Genomic DNA, 19923 nt, shown 5'->3' with positions numbered 1-19923 from the left:
TAATTTCAGTATAATCTTAGTCCCATATAAGAAGTAAAGTTCAACACTAGCTGGTAGCATGCTCATTAAATAGGTAGACTATTAATACAAGAAACAAAAGACAGAAAGAGAGAGAGAGAGAGAGACCCGTGCCCTAAAAGGAGCAGAGGGAATGATCTACAGCAGCCCCTGGCCTGCCTCTTGCCCCCAAATAGAAGCCCAGCTCTGGGCACCTAGTGCCAGCTCTCTCTTCTAACCCACCGGGCTACCTGCTTCCTCCTTTGTGGACCATACGAACAATTCTCTAGTTTCCACCCATCTCAGAGAGACATCTGTATCCCAAATGCTTTTTATCACTAATGTGTTACTTATTTCACAATTTAGTCCTCCAGGGACATTTCTCCCTCACATTCCTGGGGGAACATCAGCCTGTTTATTCCATTTGCTCTCATGACATAAAAATAAAGACAGTGGCCTTGAACAAGAGGCTTAGTTGGTTGATCATCGTCCTATGGACCTAGAGGGGGCTGGTTCAAGTCCTGGTCAGGGCACGTGCCCCACGTGCCAGTTCAACCTTTAGTCAAGGTGTGTACAGGAGGCAGCGGATCGATGTTTCTCTCACATAGATGTTTCTCTCCACCCCCTGCCCCCCGCCTTCCTCTATTTCCAAAATCAATAAAAACATATTTTTAAAAAGAAAGAAAGAAATAAAGACAGTGGGTCGTTTGAAGGTGTCACATGCACGCACTGAGCCAAGCCTGGGAGCGGCTGGGCCCCACACGTGTGGCTGACCTACCGAGAGCCAAGCCCCGGGAGTGGTGGTGACTTGGATGTGTCGACTCATTACGGCTGACATAGCTGAGCTATCAATCAAGAGCAAGATTGATCCAGGCCACATGTTAGTTTAGGCTTCATGGTGTACTGTGCGCTGCTGAACTTCCTGACCCTGTGCGAACGCAGCCACAGTCCTCATTTACTACCCGGATGTACTTGACATCAGGAAGGGCCAGTCTTTGTGACTGTGATGATTCACTTGTATTCCCCTGTACACTGCTGCTGGCACAGAGCAGCCGCCTGGAAAAGGACAGGGCTCAGGCACAGGTTTCCCCAGTCACCCGGCGCCCCTGTCCCTGCACTGACACCCCTGTCCCTGTACCCTGCACTGATATCCCTGTCCCTCTACCCTGCACTGAAGTCCCTGTCCCTACACCCTGCACTGACGCCCCTGTCCCTGCACTGACGTCCCTGTCCCTGCACTCTGCACTGACACCCCTGTCCCTGTACCCTGCACTGATATCCCTGTCCCTATACCCTGCACTGACGTCCCTGTCCCTACACCCTACACTGACGCCCCTGTCCCTGCACTGATGCCCCTGTCCCTGCACCCTGCACTGACGTTCCTGTACCTACACCCTGCACCCTGCACTGACGCCCCTGTCCCAACACCCTGTACTGACGCCCCTGTCCCTGCACTGACGCCCCTGTCCCTGCACCCTGCACTGACGTTCCTGTACCTACACCCTGCACCCTGCACTGACGCCCCTGTCCCAACACCCTGTACTGATGCCCCTGTCCCTGCACTGATGCCCCTGTCCCTGAACCTACACCCCTGTCCCCTGCACCCTGCACTGGTGTCTGCTGCTCCCTCTTGTCTCATCTTCTGCATACGCTGCTTGCCTCACCGGTTGACCCCTCTTTGCTCTCTCATTAGTGTTTGTGTCCCCTGACTTCAGGGTTTCTAACCTTATTGAAGTCATAAGCCATGTGGAGAAAGTTACGGTGTCCCCTTCCAGAAAAGGGCACACGTGCATTTACAGGTGTTGGGTTCACATCTGGCCCTGGACTCCCCACATTGCTGACTTCCTGGCCCCCTTGCTGGTTGTTTGTGGGCTCACTGTGGCTTGCTTACCAGGTTCTAGCTTCAAGACTTCCACTGACCTTCCTTCACCCCAGCCCCCACCCCTCAGCCTGCTGGACCCCCATCCTCTGAGCTACTGTCGGCCTAGATGTGTGAAAACCACCCCTGCCTTCCAGACTGCTCTGGGGTCCAAGGCCCTGGCTCGGCACCAGCATAGCTTGAGCTCATCCCCAGGGGCCATGACCTCGGTGAACGAAGTGCCACTCCTGGGCCTGCCCGACCGGAGTCCTCTGCCTGTCCAGCTGCCTGGTCTGGGCCTGAGTCAGGAGTCTCTCACCTGTGCTGGCTGCGTGGGTTCAGATTCAAACGCACTCTGAGTCGTATTCTCACCCTGCTCCCGTGGAAGTTCCGTGTTCTGCACTTTTCACTTTATAGCGACTGCCAGACACACGTGATGTGATTTTAAAACATTATTGTAGGAGCAAAACCCTCGTTGGTGAGGTCTGTGGGCCTGCAGTTCCTATGCTTCCCGCACAAAGCGGGCCTCTGTGGGGCGCACCACACCTCGGTGAACGCCTCAGTCCGCGGCGCAGCGGTGCTCGGCCCCCAAGTTACCCACAACGTAGAAAGATGGAGAGGATTCCTAATTAAATTAAGCTGCAATTTTTTTGGGGGGGGGCGCAGTTGCTCACTTAATTGCTCATAAATGGGAAAGAGGGGAAAAGACCTGGGGGGATGAGTTGATCAGTACAAGTGTTTTCTGGGAGTTGGCTTGTCACCGGCGACATGTTTCAGGCAGTGACTCCTGTCTGTAATAGGACTTTGTCTGAGGTGGGAAGGAAGGGCGGCCGGACCCGGAAGGCAGCGGCTGGCTGCCTGTGGAGAGGCCAGGCAGCCCGAGGACCTGCCTGCCACTCAGTCCTCGCCTGTCCTCACACAGCATCTGTGCAAGGGGGTCTGTCTGCAGGTCCCTCTTCCTCCCGGGGCAGCTTGCGAGGAGCTGTGAACAGGTGCCCACCAGGAAAGCAGCCTCCACTGGTTTCGTGCTTTTGCATGATCGTTGTTAATCAGCAGTCTCACACAACATCATGCACACCCTCTGTGCAAAGCCATGTCTTGCTTCAGGGATAGCAGCAGGATCGCTGTGGTGTGCCTGCCCCGGCGTCCCCTCCTCCAGCAAGGCTGCTAGAAGGGCAGCTCTGTGGCGATTGCAAGCCAGCTGGGGACCTTCCAGGCTTGGCTGCTGCTAACCGTTCTCGGCCACTTGCTCGGACGCATCTGGGGAGCCTCGTGCTCGGCAGGTCTCACTGCGGGAAAGGTGAAGTCAGGATCGCAGCGAACTCCAACCGTGTTGCTCATTCCACCCAAAAGGTTCGTGAAGCGTTCGACGCATTAGGGGGGATTCCTAAGTGCCTCCACAGTCTCAGAAGTAGAGCTCAGTGATTCTTGATTTCTTTTAAGCAAAGGAAGAAAGATCAAGTCATCGTCCCGGCAACAATATAAATACAAGTGTCAGTAACGGCACTAACAGCCACCATTGGACGTGCCGCCCATGTTCCAGGTGGAAGCACGTTAACAGTGAGCCCGGGCTGATGAGGACGCTGAGTCACAGAAAATCAGTCCCTCTGAGTCAGCAGTCACCCCTGGGAACAGTGGGACCAGGCAGCGTGGCAGGCCTGAACTGGTGTGGGCGTGGATGCCAGGAGACACGGGGTGCAGCTCTACACCAAGCCCGTCGGTGTGGGCAGGGGGGCTCATGAAGAAACCCTGGCCCGGGGGCAGTACGGGGCTGTCAGCGACACTCCGCACCCTGAACGGGCATGTTAGCTAATGCGCTCTTTCCTCCGAAGGAGGACGAGGAGTCCTAAAATCCCAAACTCCAAAAGTGGCCTTTACTCCGTCCTATGAAGGTAAACATTTACTAAGAAATTAACCTGGGAGCACACTCAGGTGAGAAATCCGGGGTTCACTGTGCACAGCGTTCAGGTGTGAGACCCGAGTGGCCATGGCAGTTCTGTTCACTATGGTCACCCTGGGCGAATGATTTAACCTCCCCGAGTCTGTTTTTCTCTGAAACACAAACACTTGCTGCATTAGATTGTTGGATGGACTGAAGGAGGTTAAATATACACAGCTACGTAATCTCTCTAAGCCATAGTTTCCTCATCGATAAACTGGAAATCATAATAGCGCCTACTTCAGAGCATTACTGTGAGGGTTAAATGAGATAATGTTTCTAAAAATGCTGAGCATAGTGCCTGCCACACAGTGAATGCCCTTAGTGATAAATACAGAGAATAGTAAGCATTTTTTAAAGACTTTTAATTGATATTTTAGAGAGAGAGGAAAGGAGAGGGAGAGAGAGAGAAACATTGATGTGAGAATAAACATCGATTGGCTGCCTCCTGCCCCCCTCCACCCCCACTGGGATAGAGCCTGCAACCGCAGCCCAGAATTGAACCAGCAGCCTTTTGGTGCATGGCCAGGACTATGGCCAACCAACTAAGCCGCACCAGCCAGGGTGACAGTAGTGAGCATCTGAGTGCTCAGTACATGTCAGAGCACCTGACCTCGTCTCCATTCAACCTTGGAGCGTAATATTGTTTTTTTGGGTTTTTTTGTACCTAATGATTATACTTTAATTTTAACTAGATTTCCATCTTTAGTGGCTATTAACCTACTTTCTATATCTTTTTTTATCTATTATGACTAAAAGTTTCACACATCACAGTACTCTTTGGAGCTAAGATTCCATTGGTAAGAATGGAAGAAAATGACAAGTTTGAAAATGAGTGAAAATTCCCATCAGAACATGAGAATTATTCCTCTCTTTTAAACAGCTCTCAGTAGCTGGATCCCAACCCCTATATCTGTTTCAGAAAAAAAGAGAGAGAAGGAAGGAGAAAGGGAAGGAAGGAAGGAAGGAAGGAAGGAAGGAAGGAAGGAAGGAAGGAGAAAATGAAATCAGAAGAGTATTTGTAAGTTATTTTTATCTTTAGGCCTACCTCAAATTCACTTTTCTCTCAATATTAGGTGTAAGAGAAATGTGCTCAAAGTGCACAGACTAATTCAATTCAGAAAAGAATTTTCAGAATAAATGTCTACGTAACCTAACATCTCTTTTCAAAGGAAATGCACACATAATGTATAACACACCTCCTTAACTCTTCTTCCCTTTTAACCAATTTTAAACTCAGAGCTCTTTGTCACCGGAAAGTTGGAACCTAATGGAGCAGAACCACTCAGGAATCTGTCAAAAGCTTTATTTCATGCTGAAGTTTGTAGCTGTCCCTGAGGTCATTATCAACCAACTACAACCTCCATTATCGGCGCCTCTTTGCATCGGGGGGAGCGCTGCTCCTGGCTGGGGAGTCCCAGCCTTCTCAGGGGCAGGATGGGGTGCGCAGAAAGCCAAGTACCCCGTGTCCTCCGGGGAGTGCTGGCGGGCTGGAAAAGTGCGGTGGGACCCATCGGCAGGAGGTTCCCCGAGGCCACATTCCAGCTGTCTGGTGCATGACTTTTCTCCATAGCACCCTGGCAAGAAACTCTTTTATTCTATGTCTAAGTATCTCCAGCCACAGAGAACTCACTACCCTTTTCGAGACCCCGTTTCATTTTCCGTCTGACCTAAGAATGTAACAAATTGTGAAATAGAATATAAACCTAAAAGTTTTCTCCCTATGAGTTTTGCATTTGAACTTGACCTTGCCTTCTGGAAACAGAATGGGGCCAGTCCTTCCTCTGCGTGACCACCTTTCCATGCTCAGTGCCGCTGTTTCTGCTCCACGCATCTGTCCTTGAGCTCCCCCACCTCCTTGCATGTCCCCTCAACACCCGACTCTTGTCCTGTGCACCAGCTCCTCCAGATGGGCACCCAGAGTGGCCAAGGGAAGTCTGTCTGGCTGTTGAGTACAGTGGGACCGCGCTGCCCCCTGTCCAGCTTTCTCTACTGTTATCGGCATAGCCTTCACCAGGAATACTCTGTACCACAGCTCTCTCCTCCCCTCGACCCCCCGGGGCTACCCTTTTACCCCAAAAGAACATCCTCAGTGCTACAGATGTCCTGCAAGCTTCCACAGGCCCAGCCCAGGCCCCGCCACCCTGCCCTCACTCGGTTCCCTGCGCCACACTGCCTCCTGGCGGCTGCTCCGCCCCCCCCCCCCCAGCAGCTCTGCTTCAGGGGGCGTCCCCCCTACTTTTCATTCAGGACTCCACGCACCCACGCAGGACAGCGGCCTCCTCCGTGTCTGTGACCCCTCGTGCTGCTTGGCTGTTCTTTTCGGGCGGTGTCATCAGTCAGCGTTTGCGCAGCGTCTTCCTGGCTGGGGTGTCGGGCAGGAGTCCGTGCGTGTCTAGAACATGTGCCTTTGCCACGCGGGCGGTTCGCCTTCTGGGGCTCTGCTACACGCCGCCGTCCCGCAGAATCCGCGCGCTGGTCCCTTCGCGCCGGACACCCACGTGGTAAACGATCCGTGCCCGCGATTTGGAAGAGGAGCCTTCGGCAGGACCTGGATTCGGAGGGGCTGTCGTGACTCGATGGGCCCGGCGCGGCCTGTTCGCTCCGGCTGCGCGCACAGCCCACGCGCGAGGCCACGGCCCTCGGAAGGCATCGCCCTGGCTCTCACCCAGGCTCAGCGGGTTCTGGCCCGAACCTCTCGTTAGGAAGAGGCAGCTCTCCGAACCCGCCAGGGGCCTGGATCGCCCCCAGTCCTGAGGTCATGCTGTACGGCAGGTGCTCGGCCGAACCAGGCAGCACCGGGAGCAGAACCAGGCAGCACCGGGAGCCCGCGCGCAGAACGAACTCCAGTGCGTGCTCACAGTTCCTGCCCCCCTAGAATCAAGTCCTTACAACTCAGCGACCTCTTGCGAAAGGGCAGGTTGGTGGAGTTATTAAGCTATAAATAATAGATGAGGATCCACTTGTTTCATTATTTTATAAATAAATATTTCTAAACACAAAATAGCGCCGCAATTGCCTTTTCTTCTGCACTGCTCCTTATCTGGGCCAGCCAGGGCCAGCCAAACAGCCGCTTTTACAAGTTTTTACTGTCACCTGGCGCGTGTCATCTTAGAATGCATTTTTATTTAAAATGTACCCTTCGGCGCGGAAGGACAAAGCAACATTAGATGAGGCGGAACGTAGCTAGAGGCACCCGGGCATAAAGTTCACAAGATGTCACCCTGTGGGCCTTCAGCTTCCAAACGGTGTAGGGAGCAGAGCTGAGAATGGGGTTCGCTAAGCGGCCCTGGACCACGGAGAAGCGGGGCTCCGCAGCTAAGATGGAGCCTCCCAGCCGCTAAGGGGCCGAGAATCAGCCTCAGGTCCTCCAGTCCCCACCCACCTCCCTGCCTCCAATCAGCCTGGGAGGGGGGGGGTGTCATCCATGGAGAAAGTGCAGTGTTTGAGGGCTGACGCCACTCCCTCTCCCTGTGGGGGTGCCTCCTCTCCCCGAAGGCAAGTGGCAGGGACTCCAGGGAACCACACGGACGCATGGGGGCGCCTGCAGGAAGAGGCTTGCCAGCTGGTCCCCAGCGGAGGGGACTGCAGAGGAGCTGGGCTCTCACAGAGAGGGCTCCGTGGAGGCAGGGGAACAGGGCCCGGCCTAGAGGTTTCTGGGAGGAGTCAGCTGTGCCTGCTGTATCAGCAGGACCTGCGGCTCCTGTTTGGTGTGTTTGGGGAGTGAGCACCCTCTATGGGTCATGGGGCCTCGGTGCTCAGAGGCACCCCAAGTAGAGGAGATTGGAGGCCAGGTAAAGGGTGAGACCCACCGGGCTGTCCAAATGGCCCCTGACTTGAGGTGCAGAGACGGTCGGAATGCGTGTAGCTGGCAGAGCAGAGGAAAGGTGGAGGGGCCCCTGTGAAGGCGTTCTCAGTGCATGGCGGGGCCACCCTGCGAGCAGAGCCCTTTATGAGCAATAATTCATTGAATTCCCATAGCAACCTTATGTGGCAGGTACTATTATAATCATCCCCATTTTGTGGGAAATCCAGGTGCATATAGGTTAAGCAGCTTGCTCAGGGTCACACAGCCAGCATGTGGCAGAGCGGATATTTGCTCCCGGTTCTCAGCTTCCCCTCTGTGCCCCCACTGCTCCCTAAACTGCAGGCTGGTTCCCTGCAGGGCGTGATAAAGGCGGGACAGTGGGCTGCTGAAGACACTGCCGCTGCGACCCTATCTGTGACTCTGAAATGCTACAATGAGCAGCAGAACTTACCTGTGTTGCTTTCAGCACAGGAACTGAGGACATTTCATCCACTTCAGAAATCCTGAATGTAAGGCACTGCAAGCAGATGTTTCTCAGAATGGACAGACTTCACTATCATCAAACTGGCTTTTGCTGAATAATCTGTTCTTGAACAGAATGAATCAATAACTGGATTTATTTCCAATTTATGAGATGAATATTTAAACAGCGCCATTTGTGGTCATGTCATTTTCAAGGATTTTTGTTCCTTCCAAATCAAATATCTTTTCCCAGAGATCGCGGACTGCGGCTCCTGCGTCAGCAGTCTGTGCTAGAAACTCTGCCTCTTCAGAGTGCGTCCCAAAGAACAAGCCCACACAGGTCAGCAGAAAAGCCCACTTCCTCCCCTCTCCTTTCTCTGGTGTTTGCACTACTAATGGTTGACATCTCCCTTGGGGCAGGGGAGGAGGTGCTTCCTTTTAAGCCCAAAGGGCTGAAACTGCCGGACCATGATATTTCTTTCTGTCTTGAGTCGAAGTTGGCGAACTCTACACAAACTACCCAAAACCTTCGTGGTTTTTGACAAGACCTTCTGCAGCCGCTGCTCCGCAGCCGCTGCTCCGCAGCCCTGAGGCGTAGTGTTTAAACCAGAGCCCAGGGGATGCCCCCTTCCCAGGGTATTAGAGGTGAGGAACAGCTCCCCCAAAGGGCAGTCAGCACAGGTGCAGCTCCCTGAGCCTTCAGGCTCCTGCTTCCTTAGCCTCGCTCCTCACCAGACACCAGAGAGCTTCGCCTGCAGGGCTCTAAATGTCCCCCACTAAGCTGGGACAGTGCACCTCAAGCTGTCTCCTGGCCTGTTCTTGTCCAGGGGCAGATTCCTGCCAAGGCTGCTGAGGACCTGACTTCCCTCCTTGATCCACGGAGCCAAGACCTCTGCAGTAACATGACAACTTTTCAGCCTCGCTGCATGGCCATTTCCTCCCTGCAGACCCTCTGTCCCCTGCAGAGGGGGCTGGTTCCTCTGCAGCACCCTGGAGCTGGGGTGCCAGTGCAGTTTGCACACCAGGCCTGCCCGAGGTCCCGCCCAGCAGGCGGCTCCCTGGCACTGTGAGCGGTGGAGGGAAGTCCTCAGCAGGACCGTGGCGATGACAGTCAGCATGCGCTCGGTGTTTATTTTTCATGCATCCAGTCCGCATCCCGTAACTGGCTCAGAAGTCACAAGATAATTGTGTAGGTTTTAAATACACTTTACATCCTCACCCATTTCAGGGGGATAGGTACTATTCTTATCTTCATTTCACAAACTTTGATACGGTCTGCGTGTGGTGAAGAAATTTGCCTAAAGCCCTGCAGCCCCAAAGGGTCAGATCTTTGAGGCTCAAGGTAAGAGTCACAGGTGTCACCTTCAGGCTTGGATGGATGACCCTAAAAGTCCCCACAACATGACTACACATACTCCATGCCTAACAAAACCTGGTAGCTTTTGCAAGCCCCCTTCCTTCCTGCATTTCTCCCTTTTTTTCTTTCTACTTTCCAGTCGGCCTGACTTTTCTGTCAGCTGTCTGTAGCCTGCCACAGGCCTGGCTCTGGGCTGAGTCCTGGGCACCCCAAGAGGAAGGAGACCCACAAAGCTTAAGGTCTGGGAGCAGCAGCCCGTCCTGACTGCAGGGCCGTGAGAAGCCCTGAGTCTCGCCTCTCGGGGGAGGGGAGAGAGGATTGGCCCACCGTGCCCTCTGCTCTCTCCGTGCAGACAGGGGGGTGTTGCCCATGTCCCATCAGGTGGGATGAAAGGTTCCAGGACCTGAACGCTCTGGGAGTCCCTGTGAGACTCACTCAACTGTCCTTTTTCCTCCCAACAAGATCACTTTTTAAAGGGAGAAGCAAGAAATCTACATTTTTAACTGAAGTAGCTGTGTGCTATTTATTGATCTGACCCCTAGTATTTTTATTTTATTAAAAAAAAAAGAAAAGGAAGTGGAGGGATAACAATAACGGCCCCTTTTACCCGGCAGAGGTGCTCTAGGGTCAAGTAGAGTCATGATGCAAGCACAGGTAGACTGAGTATGCATGTGAGGGCTTGTGTGTTCTAACATGGAGTTTTCAGCCCACCTTTCCCCTGCACAGATGCCCACATACATGTTCCCAGGTCCCAGCTGTCGCTGTATACTGTAAACCCTCAATTTTGCAGACCTCGATTTACTAGACTTCACATTTAATGGACAAAATTTTTGGTCTGTATGTCCTTTGTGAAAATTAACACCTTGTGCCCTGGCCAGTTTGTCTCAGCGGTTAGAGCATCGGCCTGCGGACCAGAGAGACCCGGGTTCGGTTCCCGCTAAGGGCACGTACCTCAGTTGCAGTTTGTCCCTGGCCCTGGTTGGGTTGTACAGGTGGCAACCACTCGATGTGTCCCTTTCACATCGATGTTTCTCTCTGTCTCTTCCTCCCACTCTATCTGAACAAAAAATGGAAAAATGTCCTCAGGTGAGGATAAAAAAAAGAAGTGCTTTAAAAAAAAAGAAAATTAATACCTTGTTAATTTTAAAATGCTTTCAACCAAGTTTTGCTCATAATTAGATTAACAGGTTATTTTTGTTATCGATTCACTGTTATTTTTAACAAATTTTAGCAAATAGACCACATGTTCAAAAAATGCTGTAGTAATTTCTCCAGCATAAATAAATATCACACATCTACAACGACAGTCTACACGTTTAAACCCAAGAATCCCCATAGTAAACAATGTTCAGTGAATGGTGAGCACGGGATCACACCGCCTGGCGCTGGGGAGTCGGTTCTGTTGTGGATGGCGTGACTTTCTGCAGATGTCCTCTGGGCTAAGCCCCGCCCCAGCCATGTGCATGTGCCCACTCACCGTGACTGGGGAAGATACACATTTGCTGGACCTATTCAGTATAAATTTAAAATTACAGTAATACTTGCCCTGGCCAGTGTACTCAGTGGTTAGATCACAGTCAACACACTGAAGAGTCACGGGTTCTATTCCCAGTCAAGGGCATATACCTGGATTACATGATCCCCAGGCCCCCACCAGGGTACATGTGAGAGGCAACCAAATGACGTTTTCTTACATCAGTGCTTCTCTCTCTCTCCCCACTTCCTCCCTCCCTTCCACTCTCTCTAAAAATCAATGCCAAAAATATCCTTGGGTGAAGATTAACAAAAAATAAATAAAATTACAGTAATACATATAGAAAACTTTCCTGTGAAAGTCAACAGTTCACGCATACTTAATTTTAATTACACAAACATGGCTGCATATGTGAAAATAGGTAAACTAATTTGTCAGATTTCGAACATGCATTTGGAAAACCTACTTTATTATGTGACGGACTTTCGGCTTTAATGGACACCCCTCTCCCGAATCCGTCCGTGAACCAAGACTTTACCGTAGTTTAACCTTGAAGTGGCCTCCGCCCACCTGCCCCTGGCCTTTGCCTGGCACCCTTCTCCCTACCACCGGCCGTTGCCTTGTTCCATGCTGAATGCCATCTCCTCTGCTCTCACTCAGAGTTGAGTACCTCTCACAAATTCGTGCTCAGCACCATGACTGGGCTCGTTGTTATCAGTGTATCAGGCGTCTACCTAGGTTCGCCTTCCATACATTCAACAAAATGTGTGTTGCCTCAATTCTGCATCTCTTCTCTGTGCTCTTCTCTGTGTCCTGCCCTGCCTGCCCCGCACCCTGCCCCTAGTGCACCCCTGGCACATTGCTGGCACCCAGTGCAAATGTCCTGAGGAGAGTTAAGGCTGGCACGGCCGATGGACACGTCTCCATAGGGCAAGGAGAATTAGCCTTTCCCCTTCCGTGAAGTCAAACATCACGGGAAGGTATGAAGCTGAGCTGTACCCAGTTGGGTGGGGATTAGATCCCAGGAAGAGAACATCTACATCTCCCAAAATGCAGACTGTGAACCCGTGGATACCCAGATGATTTCAGGTGACACACGGGTGAACTTTTTTTTTTAAAATTTAATAATTATATAATCTCATACTTATTAAAAATAAATATAATTAGCACACTAAACCTATGATTTTATAACTATGCTTTAATAAATTTTTTTGCATTTGAATGACAATGAATTGATTTCAAAGAAAACATTACATTTATAATGATGAAGGATATGGCCCGAGGCTGTGCTTCAACAGCACTGAGAGAGAATACTTCCCAGAGGTGGAGGAGGGGTGAAGGGGGCTGTTCTATGGGTCAGATCTGCTGGGACCATTCTCAAGAATGAGCCAAACTGTTTACATACCTGTGTTACTGTGCAAAAACTTTTGCTTGAAAGGAGAATGCAAATGTGTTTCTTCCTTGGTGGGGAAATGTCAGCTTGCACATCTGGCTTTGCAGCCTTGGTCACGGGCCTCACGCCCTTTCCCAGGACCGTCAGGGACAAAGGACCCGAATCTGAATTTGCTTTTTCCCCTGCAAAGCACAGCTCTTTACAAACAGAAAAGCACTACAGCGGCGATCCTTTTCCGGTACACATCTCAGGCCCCATTGAGATCCACATCCGTCCTCCTTATCCAATACATGATCAAAGCCAACCTGCTGGCCCTACTGTAGGGGTTCAAGAACATCCAGGGAAACACCAGGAGCATTGAAAACTACTTTTAAAAAAGCCACACGTCTTCCTGTGGGAGAATTGGAATCCAGGCCTCCTGTTCTCTTAACTCGTCTCCTGACACAGAAAGTCAGGTCTGAGTCACGATGCTGTAATCATCCAGCCTGGAAGGTCCAGTTTCACCCCTGCACAGTCACGGTGTCCAGTGGACTTGCTCTCACTCTTATTAAAATTAAAACTGAGCCCTGGCCAGTTTGGCCCAGTGGTTGAGCATCGGCCTGCAGACCAGAGAGTCCTGGGTTCGGTTCCTGATAGGGGCAGGTACCCCCCCACACACAAATTGAAACTGAAAAATATCTCCAGTGTTACTTTTCGAGGATCCCCGAAATACCGGCAGTCTGTTCGTGTTAGTGCTGCAATGCGGAGGTTCCGTTTCCTAAAATAGGGCCCACCTGGCCCCTCACATCAACTCTGGGATTTGAGGCCCTGGTTAAAAACAAACAAACAAACAAAACAAATATGACATCCTCAAAAATATTTAAGCAAACACACTGCCTGTGGGTAGACGGATTGCTCTCTACGGCAATCAATCTGTTGGCAGCCACCAGAATGGTGCGTAAAATATGAGCGCGGGCAGCTGCGGCCATTTGTTTCCGTGGGAAATGCGGGTTTTGTTTCTCCCCAGGGCTGGTCCTGGGATGCTCTCGCCTGGGCTCTGTGTCTGAGGTTACCCTGGAAGGAGGGCTGCTTTGTGGTTTATGACAATATCACAGCAGAATATTTTGTGCACGCTGTGATTTTATCACCCACTGTGCACAGGCCAGAAAAGTGTACTTTTATCAGGAACGTTGGTGAGTATATAGCGGCACTGATGACATACGACCACTGACTAGTTCTGTCATCTGTCTCCTCAGCAGATTCCTGATACACTTACCATGTTTCAATGCCTGGTTTGCTCAGAAACAATGTTCTTATGACCCTTCCAATATAACAATGTTTGCTGACTGGCAGAATATATGGGTACGATGGACTGAGACTGGCAGCAATATGTGGGTGCCATGGGGTGGGCCTGGCAGCAATATGTGGGTGCCATGGGGCGGGCCTGGCAGCAATATGTGGGTGCCATGGGTCGGGCCTGGCAGCAATATGTAGGTGCCATGGGGTGGGCCTGTAGCAATATGTGGGTACCATGGGGTGGGCCTGGCAGCAATATGTGGGTGCCATGGGGTGGGCCTGTAGCAATATGTGGGTACCATGGGGTGGGCCTGGCAGCAATATGTGGGTACCATGGGGTGGGCCTGGCAGCAATATGTGGGTGCCATGGGACGGGATGGCCGTAATATGTGGGACCAAGGGGTGGGCCTGGCAGCAATATGTGGGTGCCATGGGACGGGATGGCCGTAATATGTGGGTACCATGGGGTGGGCCTGGCAGCAATATGTGGGTGCCATGGGGTGGGCCTGGCAGCAATATGTGGGTGCCATGGGACGGGATGGCCGTAATATGTGGGTACCAAGGGGTGGGCCTGGCAGCAATATGTGGGTGCCATGGGACGGGATGGCCGTAATATGTGGGTACCAAGGGGTGGGCCTGGCAGCAATATGTGGGTGCCATGGGACAGGATGGCCGTAATATGTGGGTACCATGGGGTGGGCCTGGCAGCAATATGTGGGTACCATGAGGCGGGCCTGGCAGCAATATGTGGGTGCCATGGGGCGGGCCTGGCAGCAATATGTGGGTGCCTTGGGGCGGGACTGTAGCAATATGTGGGTGCCATGGGGTGGGAATGTAGCATTATGTGGGTGCCATGGGGCGGGCCTGTAGCAATATGTGGGTGCGATGGGACGGGACTGTAGCAATATGTGGGTGCCTTGGGGCGGGACTGCAGCAGTATGTGGGTGCGATGGGGCGGGCCTGGCAGCAATATGTGGGTGCGATGGGACGGGACTGTAGCAATATGTGGGTGCGATGGGACGGGACTGTAGCAATATGTGGGTGCCTTGGGGCGGGACTGCAGCAGTATGTGGGTGCGATGGGGCGGGCCTGGCAGCAATATGTGGGTGCATTGGGGCGGGCCTGGCAGCAATATGTGGGTGCATTGGGGCGGGCCTGTAGCAGTATGTGGGTGCATTGGGGCGGGACTGTAGCAAAGGGAAGGCCCTGGCTTTCCCCACCTCTCCCGCCCTCGTCCCTCCCCTGCACTCTCCTAACCAGCACCTAACCTCACAGGAGAAGCCGCCCTTCCCAAAAGTGGGTCAAATTCCGACTTCCGCTGCTCGGGCTGTAAGATGGAACTCACCGACTGACCTTCACCCATTTCCCTTTCAGCTCCATATCCATCTACAGTCCCAAGGAGAACCCCAACGCCTTCGACGCCGCGGCCTTCTTCCAGTCCGTGGGGAACTTCCTGGGCATCTTCGCCGGCTCGTTCGCCATGGGGTCGGCGTACGCTGTTGTCACCGCACTGATATCCTTTGTCTGCGTGTGGAAAGCTGGGGACTGGTCAGAGCAGTCCATGTCTCTGCCGTGTTTCTGAAAACGGACACTCTCCAGGCCTGGACATGGCCAGTCTGGTCCGAGGTGACACAGGGCCCTGGACCATCGGAGTCGCCCTCCAGGCAGAGGCTGTCCCCGGAGCAGAGGGGCCCAGGCTCTTCCCTTGTCCCAGGCCAGTGCCAGCACTCCTGATACTATCTGATCCTTGGATATTCAATGTCAGGGAACAGGTGGGCAGGGGCATCGGGATGGGCTAGATCGGGGTCAAGAGGAGAACTGCAGTGCAGGGCATGACTGGCTGTCAGGGTGGCGTAGGCACCCGTGTCCTCTGCGTCCCCCAAGCGTGCACCGGTCCCTAGCTCACAGCGCTGGCCAGGCCGAAGTCGTGGGGTAAACAAGCACCCGTTGCTCCTTGGTGGCAAGGGGCTGTGAGCAGGGCAGACATGCTGTTTGCCATCTCCTTCCCTCTTCAGCAGGGGGGCCGGTGGGGTTCGCAGGGGTCTGAGCCAGAGCATGAAGCTGGTCTGGAGGGCTGTTCGCTCAGCGCAGTCAGAGGGGCAGAAATGAGTCCGAGCTGAGGAGGAGACCCTAAAGGCCGACGTCAAGGGTGAGAGCCTAATGAAGCCACAGAGAAGATGCGAAGGATTAAAAACTAAAGACCTTGAGGAAAAGAGAAGGAAGAAAGGTAGGAGGGGTCCAGGGCCCAGGCAAAGAAAAATACTGCTGGGGTCTTTTTCCATGGGGACTGCCAGCTACTAAAAGGCTGGGTTCTACCGGGTTCCTAAGGTGCTGAGATACAAGTAACACACGGGCCCTCTCCTCACTGGTGACAAGCGTGGGAAGGCAGCTGGGTAGAAAGTGAGCGCAAAGCCACAGCCACTTTACTGGGACGGTACCAATTGAAATGGAGATGAGGACCCTGTGTCTGGATTCATCCAGCAGACTCATGGCCAAGCTTGTGATTCTGGAAAATCGTCTGAGAGCAGGTTTACATGCCAAGTTAGACTCGGTTCCCAGGACGTGGGTGGGACTGAGGGGGCACACGGCTTGTGCCTGGGAGGGTGAGCGATGGAAGCTGAGGGACTCAGTGGGAAGGAGTCACCTGTGGAGCATCTCAGAGTGTTACTCAAAGGAGGGTGACACTCTGGAAGTCCTGCTTTGAAACATAAATGAGTCACTGGTATGTAGGATGATGCGATCAGGAGGATTCGAATCAAGGAAAACTGATGACGAATTGTGGGGAAAACATTGAAAAGGAAACCAATATTTAGAATAATCTCTAGAATTATTGGCTGGTTGGTTATGAGAGAAAGAAAGGGACAGAATCCAAGTCCATTCCTAAGTTCTGTCCTGGAAGCCCGAGAGAATACCAACTCCACTGAGAGCAATAAAGAAAGTCAGAAAAGGTAGGGCTGATTTCTAACAAAAATACTGACTAATAATCTACCCAGGACCCCTACATTAGTCTTACATGCACTACTTCATTTGACCGTCACAATAATATCACACAGATGCTCTTTGCCCTGGACATTGAAGCTTACGTACAAGGGCAAGTTGTTGCTCAAGGTCACGCAGCCAGTAGGGAGAGCCATGATTCAAACCCAGGGGGTGAACCGAGAGACCAACCTGCTCCTGGTCACCGCGCCCTGTCCCCTCTGGATCACTCAGGGGGATTATAATGGAGGGCACAGGTTCACATGGTTGGTAATGCTGGTGACCACAGTTAGCAGATGGCAGCATGTGCCAGGGCCTACATATCCCCTCATTTGAATCAACCCTAGCAGACAGGTTGTGATTGCCCTGACTTGAACATGGGGGGAACGAGGTCGAGCATCACATATCAGTAGTAATTAACATGATAATGTTTCCAACATTTGTTGAAAACACCTCCATGTGCCAGCCATTGTCCTTAGCCTTTGTGTGGTATCTCAGACAGTTCATCTGAGAGTCCTGGGGTCCGGGAGACTGTTACTTCTCAAGTTCACAGCTGAGGAAATAGACACGTGAACGTTAAACAAGTGTCCGAGGCCGTACAGCGGGACAGAGCGGGGACAGAGCCGGCCTGAGGCGGAACAGCCTAGACCACAGCTCCTCCCTGCCCACGGGAAGGGCCTGTGTGGCACCAAAGTAGATGAGTCGGGAAGGGAAGGGAGAAAATTCCTGGAGACGGAAAGTCTGCCATGAACTGGGATCAGAGGTCGACAACAGGGTGGAGAGGCAGAGGAGACTGACTCAGCACAGTAGCAAGGTCAACCAGGCGGCCCCGGGGCCTCGGTGCTGAGAGTCAGGGTGTGCAGGAGACAGGCGCGCATGCGCTCCCTCGCGGTCAGGACCCCACACCTCGGCCACAGGGAGGCGGGGGCTCCTCGGGGTGCAGGCCACGGCGAGCTTGGGGTGCAGGCCCAGAACTGAACTCCTTTCTGGAGGAGGGTGGAGGAAAAAGTGCCCTGTGCGCACCTGATGTCCTGCGCCTTCCGCAGCAAACTGGAAGAGGGTCAGAGGAGCGAGCCCTGCTGGAAACTAACCCTGCCCTCCTGGGAAGGAGGGGAGACGCCGCAAACGGTCTGGCAGCCCGTGCTCTCCTCCAGCAAAGAACTGCCTCCAGATCCCTCTGAGTCTGCTTCCGGAAACGGAATTTTACAAACACGTCATTCGGCTCTCTGACAGGGCAATGAGCATGTCCTTTGTTGCCTGCCAGGCACCCTCTTCTGAGTGCTCAGCGCAGACTAACTTGTGCTGCACTGAGGACGTAGGGTGAGTTATCATCCCCATCTCCACACAGGGAAACCCAGGCAGAGTGGCCAAGGGACATGTCCAAGCTAATACAGTGAATCTGAACCCAGGTAGAGTTGACATCCAGAGGACACACCCTCAACTGTGACAAACTCTGCTTCTTATCGGTATTTTGTGCTTCTAATACTTTACAAAACATTTTTTAATATGTTTTTATTGAATTTTTACACAGAGAGGGAGGGAGAAATAGAAACATTGATGTGAGAGAGATACATCTATTGGTTACCCCCTGCACACCCCCTATTGGGGATCAAGCCTGAAACCTGGGCATTTGCCCTGACTGGGAATCGAACCAGGAACTCTCAGTCCATGGGACAACGCTCAATCCACTGAGCCACACCAGGCTACAAAACTTTTAAAAAATACTTTATCTTACTTTACTCTTCACCCTTGTATGAGTAGGAGTCATTGTCCTTGACAATTCATGTAGGATAGAAATGAGACTCAGAGAGGTTAATATGTTGCTCAGAAATCACCCAGCCAATGACTTGCAGAGCCAAAACATGAAACTGGATCTTCTACCCAAGTGTCATACTTTTTGCTTCCCTGCCCTGCTGCCAAACACCTCTTAATGTGAACTCTTCTTTAGATTTGTTTCTAGAAGCATGGAAAATGCAACATTTTATCTCTTCATTCGTGAGTGTTTTTGCCTAACCATGGACACGATTGTGATGTCACCCTTTCCCACCGATCACATACTCCTAATCATCTCTCCAAAACCCATTCTCTGCTTGACTTGGACAATATGTCTTTGCTCTATTTGCAATTTGTAGGCCATTGGTCAAGTGTCATCCTGGCCAAAATGAACGTCTGCCTGCCAAAGGGCTTCTTGCCTGACCTAGATGTGATACACGTTTTCCTCTATCCTACTTACACCAAGCGGGCATGGTCAGTCCTTACCGCTGACCCGATTGCCCTCCCCAGGAAGACAGACGAGTGCTCCGGGCGATCTGTGCGCAGACGCCCTCCCCAGGGAGCAGTGGCCTCGTTTGGTGCTGACACACCTGCAGCATCTCATCCACCCACACTCTGAGCTTTGTTCTCCTGGGTCTGCTCCAGGCTCCTGAGGGGCACATCCAAGGCCCAGGCTCAAATTCAAGGGGTTTTGCACCCACAGTTAGCTGAAGTTTTCCTCTTAGTAAGATGCTCTTTCTTCTTTATTGGAACACGGGTTTGTATTTCACTGGAGGGGCAGCCCCGGTGAAGCCGGGAAGCCATGCTGGCCTCCACGGCAGCTGCGGAGCGAGTCGCTGCCCAGGCAGGTCTGAAATCGGTCTCTTACACAGAAATGAACACAGCTACATGTCAGAGCGTTTGCTGTTTCCCTTAACGCACCTTTGCCACTTGACCAAGTTTACCAAGCTGCACGAGTTCCCCCTGCTGGAAACAGGCCTGTTCTTCCTCCTGTCCTGGAGCGCCTTCCTGTCTGCCGAAGCCGCCGGCCTCACAGGTGAGTGTGCGAACCAGCCCCTCGGGGTCCTCTGGGGAGAAACAGATGACAGTTTATCCATTTGGAATACAACAGCTTCACTGAAAGTCTCCACTGCCATGCCCTCCTCTCTCCTTGCTGGCTGGGAAGGAATGTTGAAGTCTATAGATGACTGATGGATAGAGGTGATGGGTGACCTTAGGAATGAATAGCTGTTCACAGCAAGAGCCCATGCAGCAGCCTCTGCAGGATGTGCACGCCTCCACACCGTGTTTAACTCTTTGCACACACTCTGTGGCAGGCCAGAAAACGGAGCTATGTGGAGGCTTTACAGCTTAATACCTCTTAACACAGCAAGTGCACAGAGAGTCCTCTGAGGTGGAACGGTTCATAGAGAAAGGGGCAGCCCCTGAGGTCCACAGGGCCACGGTCCTCTGATCTGGAGACACAGATTCGATTGCCTGTCTCAGCAGCGAGGTTTACACTTGGGCAGCCGCAACGACTGGGTGCTTTTCCACATAGAAGAGTCACTGTGGCTCCTACAGAATGTCAAAGCCATTTCTCTCCTTTGACTCCGTCCCTGCTCCTCCTGGGTT

The 19923-nt window shown here is 52.4% G+C and overlaps 1 protein-coding gene across 1 annotated transcript in view; it reads left to right on the top strand.

Annotated features, from left to right (window-relative positions):
* SLC9A9 (solute carrier family 9 member A9) overlaps nucleotides 1–19923 on the top strand; it is a 595026-nt gene that overhangs the window by 257113 nt on the left and 317990 nt on the right. Inside the window, exons 7-8 of the mRNA XM_036243492.1 lie at nucleotides 14938–15076; nucleotides 19243–19348. Of these exons, the coding sequence (XP_036099385.1) occupies nucleotides 14938–15076; nucleotides 19243–19348 (245 nt within the window). The remainder of the gene's footprint in view (nucleotides 1–14937; nucleotides 15077–19242; nucleotides 19349–19923) is intronic.

The sequence above is a fragment of the Molossus molossus genome, unplaced genomic scaffold, assembly GCF_014108415.1.
Source record: "Molossus molossus isolate mMolMol1 unplaced genomic scaffold, mMolMol1.p scaffold_m16_p_5, whole genome shotgun sequence".
NCBI classification, from domain to species: Eukaryota; Metazoa; Chordata; class Mammalia; order Chiroptera; family Molossidae; genus Molossus; species Molossus molossus.
The sequence above is the reverse complement of the archived record's forward strand: the minus strand, read 5'-3'. Positions and strand labels throughout refer to the sequence as shown.